Source organism: Bison bison, unplaced genomic scaffold, assembly GCF_000754665.1.
Source record: "Bison bison bison isolate TAMUID 2011002044 unplaced genomic scaffold, Bison_UMD1.0 scf7180017845522, whole genome shotgun sequence".
Taxonomy (NCBI): domain Eukaryota; kingdom Metazoa; phylum Chordata; class Mammalia; order Artiodactyla; family Bovidae; genus Bison; species Bison bison.
The window spans coordinates 18,807-29,921 of record NW_011476095.1 but is presented as its reverse complement, the minus strand read 5'-3'; the positions used below and the strand labels follow the sequence as shown (position 1 = coordinate 29,921).

Sequence of the window (11,115 nt, the reverse complement as noted above, 5' to 3'; positions counted from 1 at the left end):
GCTGTGTGACCTTGGACAATTTACTTAATCTTTCTGTCCCTCAATTTTCTACCAGTAAAATGAGGATTTTGGAAAAGACCCTGATATTGCTGGGAAAGACTGAAGGCAGAAGAGGGCGACTGAGGATGAGATGGTTGGATGGCATCACCAATTCAATGGACATGAACTTGAGCAAACTCCGGGAGATGGTGAGGGATAGGGAAGCCTGGCATGCTGCAGTCCATGGGGTCGTGAAGAGTCGAATACTATTTGGTGACTGAACAACAACAACAAAATAAGGATTGTACCACTTTATGTTGAAGATTGGAGGAGATGCACTGGCCAAATCAACAGACACAGAAAGAAGATTGATGGCTGCCAGGGGGTAGGGAAAAGGGAAAAAGGGAGTGACTGCTAATGTATACGGGGTTTCTTTGTGGAATGATAGAATGTTCTAAAATGAGATAATGGTGATAGGTGCACTATTATGTGAATATATTGAAAAATCACTGAACTGTACATTACTTTAAAAGGGTGAATTTTGTGGTAAAGTGTATCCCAATAAAGATGTTATAAAAATTCTTAAAAAAATAGAAGTGTCTGGTACACAGTAAGTGCCCAATAAATGTTAGCTATTATTAGTAGTAATATTATTGTCACATTATTATTTAGCCATCCTATGGCCTAAGTAAATTCCTAGAAATTATTTTTAATAAAAGTCCACAGAATCCAGAAAAGTATTTCTATTTTACATATATGATATATGGATTAACATTCACACGTTTATTTCTATCCAAATTGTCTGAGAAATGAACAGTTTAACTAAGAATCACAATTTCAGTATTCTACTCTAGAATAAAACAACTGCATGCAATGGATGTCTGATCATATCGTGATAGGTTTTAGGTAAATTTCAATGACTTGATGCTACCCAAGAATCTGAAACGATGGGAGATTTTCATTTTCATCTCCAAGAATAAACAAGAAGTCAAAACACAGTAAGTGCTTAGATTATGTAGTGTACACAGTTAAACTTTCAAATATATGCTTACTAGCCTTCTAATCACTTTTTGGGGAACATTTTATAAAATAACAAACAAACAGTAAAATGTTTACCATGCCCTGTGATTCCCCTCACCTTTCCCAAAAGAAAATCCCCAACACAACAAAAAGATACAACTCAACTCACACAATAAGTCACTTAAGAGGCAAAAGGCAAAAGATCTGACAATTAGTGACTGAATTTTAACACTACTACATAAAGATATTTGCATCAATTGAGTTTTTTATAATCTGAACAGCAATTAAATCCAGCCTTTGCCTTTCCTATTGCTAAAAGAATATGACAACAGTCAATCTCAGAAGTAGGAGCAGCAAGTGATAAACCACAATGGCAGTAATGCATCACATTAGGCAATGATGCTCACACACTTGAATTTCATCTAAAACACGAAACCTTCCAATTCTTGGAACAGAGTTTCCTTTGTTTGAGTCCTTTTCCCTTCTGGTCTTGCTTTCTATAATTATCCATGTGCCTCTGCAGCAAATCAGGGAAAGTTGTTTTGAGGGTTACGACTTTCAGATATTCAGGTCTTCTGTGACAGAAAGCAATGCACTTTTTTTGCATATATTAATATTTATTTATACCCTCAAACTGACCACTCATTTTCAGAAAGATAATTTCAAATAAAACTATTCCCTAAGTCACCCAAAACCAACAGATTAAAACAGAACAAGTTACCTTAACACCCAATATGTGTAATACCCTCCCTCTACCCCCAATCACACACAGACCCCCACCAAACTTGTGCCCTTAGGAATTTCTGATCAAATATTTAGCCTAAGTAAAATTCAGTTAAGTATTTAATTCCCTTTTAAGAAGCACAATTATTTCTTCAATTTTACATTATAATCATCGGGACAGATTATAAAACAACTTTGGAAGAGAGTGTGTTTCGTGAGAAGTTAGAAAATTTCAGACAGTGGAAATGGATGACAAGTTAGGACCAATTTCAAACTTAGAACCAGTTTCAAAATATTTCAAAATATAAATATTTACCGGTTCAAGAATGAAATATTGGCTTTGTCCTAACAGGATTTATTTTGAAATTGTAAAGGGAAATTGAAACAAATACATAACCAAAATATCTGGACAAGACTGGGACATACAGACCCAACTTTGCAATGCTCTGTAATTGAATATCATTCCAAGGACTTATTTGTCCTAGTACTGTTCACTTGGTCTTGGTTAATCTATGGGATAGGGAAAATATGCTTTTACCATTACATATCTATGTGTAGGTCATCTTCAAATACAAATGAATAAATATTTAAATTCCATGATAAAAAAAATGTGGAATAAGAAATTGCTATCTTTATAAGTAACTGTATATTTACAATGAATGTTTTCTGCCTGACTCCTAATCTTTGTCTATTAAGAGTTCTTCACTGTGCAATTTACAGAAGGCAGCAGCTCATATTACCTTAAAGGAGCCCCAATTAGCTGAATCAGCCGGTCTCAGACACTCTGCTCCCTTCAGACTTGTGTGTATAAACAGCTGAGAATACAAGTAGGTGCACATGTGCAAAAAAGTAACTGTCTAAAAGAAATCTAACTGGCTTTACAAATAAAGTCTAAAACCAAGAAAATAAACTGCTATTTCCCAACCTGAAAAACACACCTAATCAAAAAACTGCTAAGCCCATTAGTAGAAAAGGTGGCAGCTGTAAACTCAACTCATCCTATGTAATGCTTTAAGCACCTAGCTGTTCTGTCAATCAGCCATCAGAACACTAAATCTCTCCATGTTCATATGGCTGAATGCAGCCTTCTGATTTAGCTTTACTTTCTAGTTAGAGGCCAGACTACACAGAACAGTAAGAAATTCCTTACAGCTATGTTGTATCCAAACTGCCTCATTCTACCCTGAATAGAAGGTGCCCACATGATAATATGCATCAGGGACCTACCAATCTAAATTTCTGAGGTCTTCTACTTGGGTAAGTTCAAGCATTGGTCCACTAAGAGCTTCAGTCGAAGAAAAATCACATGTTCACTGCTAATATCTTAGCTTGCAAATGCAGAACTTGGGAGTAAGACTGAAAATTAAAGTGTCACTGAGCTGCTATTTAACACGGCAGAGAGGTGACTATACAGAAAGACTAAAAAAACTTATGCTTTAGATGTCCTTTGATTTTTTTTTAAGCAACAAGTGCAGAATTGTCTCTAATCAAAATCTGAATTTTGGTTAGTGCATGTTTTCTCCTCCCACATCTATGAACCCCCTTCCCAACCTCTGTCATTGTCTTTTTAAGCTTAAGAGAAATAAAATAGACAGACTATCCCTTCTTATTTATGAAAGAGAGGAATATTCTAATAGTCATAAGGCAATATGTTTAAGAGCTGCACCTGAACTGGTATTCTCAAAACTGAAAATATAGTTACCAACTCTATTCAACTTGCAGAATGAATCCATGTTGCTTTCCAAGTCATTGGCTGTCACCCAAATGAACCACAGTGATCCCATCATGCCTTAGGAGGCATTATATTGTGTGTACTATGCACACATATTTTAAAGAAATAACATTAAGAGGGAAAGGACAGCTTTTCAAACATTAGCTCCTTACATAAATGGTGACGGTGCTTTATGGCTCCTTTTTAATCACCTCACACACCCAGTTACCAAGTAACTCCAAAATAGACAAAAGAGGGCCAGAGGCAAAGCTTCATGGTGAATTGCATCTTTGAGATGAATTCTGAAATCCCTGGTTTTTAATTTCCATTTACTGAGGAGTGAAGGTGAGAATCATCCAACTGATGACAAAATAAAACAAGAAAACAGGATAAACGGCAAGGGCTTTGCGGTTTGGAGGTTGGCTATCAGCAAGAAAAGCAGTTGAAGCTAAACAAAACAAAACAAAAGGAATATTTAATACGAGTGTCACAACTATTAACATTTACTAAACTTGAATGTGCTTGGCATAGTCTGGGACACAGAATTATATACTACAAGTTCAGTTATATTTGTGACCTTAAAACCGCATTTGGCAGCAGGTGAGAGCTGCTTGGTTCAAGTATGGAAAGCTTTCCAACCATTTTAGATAGAAATCCTTCTAAAAGGGGTTTCTTACACTTTTATGAGTACCTACTGAACTGTGCTAAAAAGGCTTACAAAGCTCCTATGGCAAATGGTCTCACACTGTTGTATTTTTTGAGTAATTGTTCTTATTATCAACTCTTTTATTATTTACCTATTTCTCTGGCTGTGCCAGGTCTTAATTGTGGCACACTGGATCTTCACTGCCACGTGTGGGCTCTTCACTGTAGCATGTGGGCTCTCTTAGTAGGGGCATGCAAACTTTTAGTTGAGGCATATGAGGTCTAGTTCCCTGACCCTTGCTTTGGGAGCATGGAGTCTTAAGGACTGGACCACCAGGGAAGTCCTTGTATTTTATTTATTTTTTAATTTTGGCTACTCCAGGTCTTAATTGTGGCACACTGGATCTTCACTGCCACGTGTGGGCTCTTCACTGTAGCATGTGGGCTCTCTTAGTAGGGGCATGCAAACTTTTAGTTGAGGCATATGAGGTCTAGTTCCCTGACCCTTGCTTTGGGAGCATGGAGTCTTAAGGACTGGACCACCAGGGAAGTCCTTGTATTTTATTTATTTTTTAATTTTGGCTACTCCAGGTCTTAATTGTGGCACACTGGATCTTCACTGCCACGTGTGGGCTCTTCACTGTAGCATGTGGGCTCTCTTAGTAGGGGCATGCAAACTTTTAGTTGAGGCATATGAGGTCTAGTTCCCTGACCCTTGCTTTGGGAGCATGGAGTCTTAAGGACTGGACCACCAGGGAAGTTCCTATCAGCTCTTTTAGATGCCAATCCTCTTGACCATTCAGGAAACACCTACTCACCTTTTTATTCAATAATGATCCTTCAAGGAAATCTTTGCTGAACAACCACCTGGCATCCTACCACCACAGGTAGAACTGCCCACTTATCTCTTCTGTGTCCCCACTATACCTGGCACAGACTTCTATTGCCCACCTGGAACACTTCATGGCCCTTAAATGTTTACATGCCTAGATTGTGAACTCAAGAGGATAGACACCATCCTAGCACAATGCCTGACACATAGTTTTTGCTTAATACACTTTAGCTGAATTACAGGTACCTCTCTCTCTTCTAAGATTCTACTTGCTGAACCCCTGTGGGCCTGGACACTGGATAACTAAGCTATTTAGAACTACATGTACAGTAAATTATCAGACTCTAAGTGAGGGAATGAGGGGTTCTTCCACAGGCAATTTTTTAATAGTCTTTGGGAAAGCAATTCTGGCATTCCCAAACCTTAGTTTGGATCACTTCTTGGCTTTTAACCATTTTCTAAAACAAAGAGATGTTACTGCACACAAAAATATTAGGCAGCCTATCTATCCCATTAAAAAGAAGCTAGTGAACACTTTCAGTTTAAGGTGGGGTTTCAAGAAAATTTTAGGGATGTACAAATAATGAATAAATAGCATTCATTGCCACTGCTATAGGCTCTCCTTAATCTTTAGCAGAATTTTCTACTGAAGCAGAAAAGTACTATGTAATGATATTTAACAACCTATACTGGGTGGTGCTATAGTAAAGTTCTAAAAAGGTATGTGATCTACTTGGGTTTGACACTTGACTCCCCTATTCTCTAGTTATATGTCCTAGGGCAAGTTGCTTAACCTCTCTGTGTCTGTTTCTCATCTATAAACATGGGACCAATAACACAGTTTTTATTTATTATGGTTGTTGTGAGGGTTAAATGAGATGACATATGTCAAGTACTTCCGACAGTGCCTGGCTTACAATAAGTAATCAGTAAATGTTAAATATTATCATGATTAATTTGTCTGGAAAAGGCTCATTTCTCAAGTCACCTATGCTTCCTATATGCCAGGACTAAGCTAGGTCTAGTGTAATCTCCTTTCCCAACCCTATCCATTATTTAAAGATTGAAGAAACAAGAAAGATGTGACTTCACATCTCACAAGTCCAGACAGCCAACTCAGATAAGATGGACATTATCCCTACTGAGAGCAGATGGTTCTATGGATAACATTAGCAAGAATCATATCACTAACGTGACTTATAAGTTACACTGCTCCTCATCTGGTCATCGTCTCTAACCCATATTTTCAGTCTGCTCTGCTACCACAGAGATAAGTACATTCTTACCTACTATAGACCAGGCAAACATGATGATCACCACAAAAAGCCGGACCATGAAGTTTACTGGTCCTGGCTCAGCCAAAAGTACCAGCCGGCAAACCAGCATTGCCATTGTCAGGGGAAGTATACAGTATCCCAGCACACAAAGGCTCTGAAAAAAAGATCTAAAAAACAACATATATCCATAAAGATCATAAATATAGTTGATCTATATCATGATACAATTTATTATACAGATTTCTATGTATCGTGGATCATTACTTTCCTCCAGATAGATATTACCTATACCCTAATGTTGATTTTATGAGGATAGACCTCTGTATTAAACATATGCCTTAGTTTTTCTCTCACCATACCCTCCTCCTCTCTACTTAAATGCCTTAACAGTCAGCCATTTAGGACCTAGATGATCTACTCTAATTCCTAGAGACCTCTTTCTCCCACTAAACTGCTAAGATTTTGTTTCTTAATCTTTTCTGGTTTATAGACCTATTTGAGCATTTGTTGAAAGCCATGGGGCATCTGTTCCCAAAGACAAATGTAATCTTCTAACACAAAATGTGCTGCACATAATTTCAGCGGCTGGAGAGAGAACATCTGAAGCCTATCAAAGGACCCCAGATAATTTAACATAATTTAATTCAACTAGGTTATTTCTGTTCAGTGTCTTTAAGAGAACTTTCTTTTTGTTCTCATTTATTTTGATTTTTATTTTTGAAAAATACATAACAAGCCAGACTTCCTTAAAAAATCTAATATATGCAACCTGGAAATGGAAAAAGGATGCATTTAAATAATACTCACATGTTTCCTCCAAGAAGTTTTGAGTTGAGGGTGATGGTAACTGCACCAAACCAGACAATGACAAACACTTCTGCAAACTGGGGCCCTCCATCTTTTTCGCTATCTACAGAGCCTCTTTGAAGCATTCTGTGACAAGGAAATGGCATGAGAGTTGCCTAACCTTATTTAGAGCAACACAGTTAAGGTACGGGTTCTCAAACTTTGAATCACAGTGCTGCTCTATATCTTACCTGAAGATCTCTTATAGGTTGTACAAAAGGAAAATGCCTCAAGTATATGGCAAGGCTCCCTTATTTCAAATTCCAAATCCCTCAGGACTACAAGGGATGCTCCCTTTGATCCTGTGGGAATGTTTAAAATGGATTTACTGAAGTACCTTTTTTGGTTAAGCAGAGGTAATAAACTGAAGGGCTAAGTGTGACTCACGGACATGAGGTTGCTGGTCCATATAATACTTTTAAAAGGTCTTAAATTCAAGTTGATGTTATTTTAAAATTGGGAGATTTCACATAAAAATATGTATTTCTGGATTTTCTTAAAAAATCAGAAGAGTTTCTATCACCGGGCCTGCATTTCTACATGGCAATTATCAGGTGCAGTTGACACAGCAGCAGATTCCTTCACCAGGGTTTTTGGTCACCAATTTGCAATGCATGCATATACACATTTGAATTTGTAATTCTTGGGTTAAGGTTATAGTTCTGGCATTTAAAAATGCAAACAGCCTATCTATTTAGTTGTTGATCTTATAAAAATCAAAGCATACAGATTATCACTAAAAGGCTTTCTTTGAAACTGAGTAATTGAGCAGTCACTTAAATATTAAGAATTTAACACATAAACTGTTTTGAATTTTGAACTTATACTTCTACTCTGTGTCATTTTTTTCAGTAACAGAATAACATCACCTCAAAATTTCTTTTTTAACAACCTCTTCTTATTACAAGTTATAGACAAATCACACCCTAAGTCTTGCGCTGCTATGCTATTTGCCAGCATAGGCTTTTATATTTTATGGTTCTGCATACTTCAAGTCCTGACAATGTGATGAGAAGAATGCTAGCCCCGATCACTTGTTCTCTGGAACTCCTATTATTTCAGCATGGTATGATAGAAAGAGGATTAACTGGTCTGGAAGGCAGGAGACTCAGATATTGATCCTAATTCTGTCACCAGATATGTAAACTGGAGCAAATCACTTGATGTCTTGGGACTCTGATTTTCTTCTCTGCAAATAAGCAGGATTAAATTCCATAATCTCGAATCTTTCAAAACTAAAAAAGTATATGCTCAGAGCTTTTAATGTAAACACTTACATCAAGGCACTGGATTATGTCCCTTGATATGGTTATTAAAAGCATAAGATAGAGCACTCCACGTTTTTATCTAAATTACCATGCACTTGACTTTACATTTAAAAAGGGTTACAGAAGCCAGTAAGAAATTTGAATCTACAATCACAATAGGTTAGGCCTGGAAAGGACCCTCAACCATCTACTTTTATAGATATGGAAAAGGAAACCCAGAGAGGTTAGGTAGGAAGAGATGTGTAATAATCACAGAGGTAGAGAATGGGCAGTCAAGGAAATGTGAAGTGGAATTCCAGGTCTACCACTGATTGATTACGTGACGTTTAGTTCAGTCCTCAATCTCTTTGAACCTGAGCTTGTCTGTCAAAAGAGGGGAATAATATTCACTTCTTGTTATGGGGATAAGAGAAGGTATTTAGAAGTTTTTTTTAGAGACCCAAAGTCACTCTGCTGATAGCAAAGTTAGGATCAGAACCCAGAAATGGATCCTAGTGTAGTATTTTTTCCACTCTACCAGTGGTTATATTACCCTCTCCAGCAGAACTTTGGCTTTCCTTCTGTCCTCTTCCCCTTTACATACAATGAGTATGGAAAATATAACACTTTGTGAAACACGATATTGCTTTGAACTCAACCACTTCTAATTTAATCTTATACTTTTAGTAAAATTTTAAAAGAATTATGTTTGCAAATAAATACTACTTTAATTGTTTAGTACTTAAACCTTTAAGATACTTAATTCACTTAGCTTAATGATGGGGAAGTAAATGAGTGTGAATAAATGTTGAAATGACTAAAACGTAATAGTAACTATAGAAATTACTAAAACAGGGTAAGAACTCACTGATAAATGAGGGTGGGCATAATTTTCATATCTTTAATTCCATCACTCTTTGAACTGATATAGAAAGCTACTTGATTTTTTTAGATTTAAATGCATAAGGAGTATAATTTGCCAAAGAAGTCCAAAATGAAAAATTCAGTCAAAATCCCCTTCAATTTTGAAACTCCATGAAAAAAGTTTAGTCTATCTCAAATGACAAAGAAAGGAAATACAAGTACTTACAACGCAAGCGTCACACAAAGGATCAAAGGGCCCCATAAATCCCCTACAAGAAAGGAAAAGACAGAAAATTGTTAAGACACAGGCATATAGTATTTTCTTTTATTCTGCCATTCTTGGCATTCAGACATCAAGGCTTTCTCTGTCTGCCCAAACCTTCCACCTCTCCTATCCCTCTATTGGCCTTCTCTGCTCCCCAATTCTGAATGCTTCATATATCTTTTAAATTTTGCTCATTTCATACAACACAAATCACCCTTCTCCTCAGCTACTACAGTAAAGAATCTGCCTGCAATGCAGGAGACCAGAGTTCAATTCCTGGGTCAGGAAGATCCTCTGGAGAAGGGAATGGCAATCCACTCCAGTATTCTTGCCTGGAGAATCCCATGGACAGAGAAGTCTGGTGGGCTACAGTCCATGGGGTTGCAGAGAGTCAGACATGACTGAGTGACTAACACACACACCACCTACTAAGCCACATTCCAGCAAGCTATTGTTAAAGACCAATAGGCAAGGAGTCAGAAGACTTAACTGCCCCACCCTGCACAGTGCAAAAGAAGACTAAACCCAAGTCACTTCACCAATCGGAGATTACGTTAGACAAGGCAAGTATAATCAGACTCATCTCAAAAATATGAAAAATGAAGTTGAGAAGAAGCGATGTGCCCAAGTTAATATAAACAGTTAAGTGTGGGGGTAGGACCAGAACCTAGAAACAAAATCAGAATCTTCTGATTCCTACTATAAAGTCCTTTCTACTCTACAACACAGGTTCCCTTTCATAATTACTACACTGAACTAGTACAGAACTGCTGTTCTTATAAAATGAGAAAACAGCCCAACATTGGTAATTTCATAGGGTTAAATATTAACAAATAACATGAAAACTTTTTGAAAACTATAAAGGCTCTGCCAATATCAGGTCTAAGCATGGTGGTTCTCAACCAATAGCTGTTGAGTGATTAATACACCAATAGTTCAGTAACATAAGGCTTAAAGCACAATTATCTTCCTCAAACAATATGAAAAAAGGTACATACTACTTCTAACTTTAACTTCACTTGTACATAACTTTACCTGAAAGGGTAATTTTGACACCACTGTGGAAAGTTTGTAAAAGATGTAAAAAAAAAGAAAAATCACAATCCTAACACTCTAATAGACTATGTTTACTAGGTAAACAATAAAATTTTCATCTCCCAAACTGAAACTCCAACCCATTAAATAATAACTCCCCAAAATCCCCTCAGTCCCTGACAACCATTTTACTTTCTATCTCTATAAATCTCACTATTTTAGGTACCTAACCTAAGTAGAATAATATATATTCTTTTGTGTCTGGCTTATTTTACTTAGCATAAAGTCTTCCAAGGTTCATCAATGTTGTAGCATGAATCAGAATTTCACTCTTTTTAAAGGATAAGTAATATTCCATTCATATATGGTATATACCATGGTGTATATAACATACTTCATTTACTCATCCATCCACCGATAGACATTTGAGTTGTTTTCATCTGCTGCTGTGAACATGGGTATACAAATATCACTTTGAGTTCCTGCTTTCTAGTCTTTTGGGTATATACCCAGAAGTGGAAGTGCTGAATCATGTGATAATTCTCTACGTAATTCTCCAAGGAACCACCATGCTCTTTTTCACAGTGGCTGTACCATTTTACATCCCCACCAGCAATGCACAAGGGTTCCAATTTCTCTACATCCTTACCAATATTTGTTATTCTCCATTT

The 11,115-nt window shown here is 36.9% G+C and overlaps 1 protein-coding gene across 1 annotated transcript in view; it reads right to left on the bottom strand.

The window, feature by feature from the left end:
* Positions 1–707: 707 nt before the first annotated feature.
* YIPF6 (Yip1 domain family, member 6) overlaps positions 708–11,115 on the bottom strand; it is a 12,668-nt gene continuing 2,260 nt past the window's right edge. Inside the window, exons 3-6 of the mRNA XM_010835409.1 lie at positions 9,371–9,413; positions 6,995–7,120; positions 6,197–6,354; positions 708–3,881 (exon numbers count right to left, since the gene is read on the bottom strand). Coding sequence (XP_010833711.1) covers positions 3,763–3,881; positions 6,197–6,354; positions 6,995–7,120; positions 9,371–9,413 — 446 coding nt within the window. The 3' untranslated portion in view covers positions 708–3,762. The remainder of the gene's footprint in view (positions 3,882–6,196; positions 6,355–6,994; positions 7,121–9,370; positions 9,414–11,115) is intronic.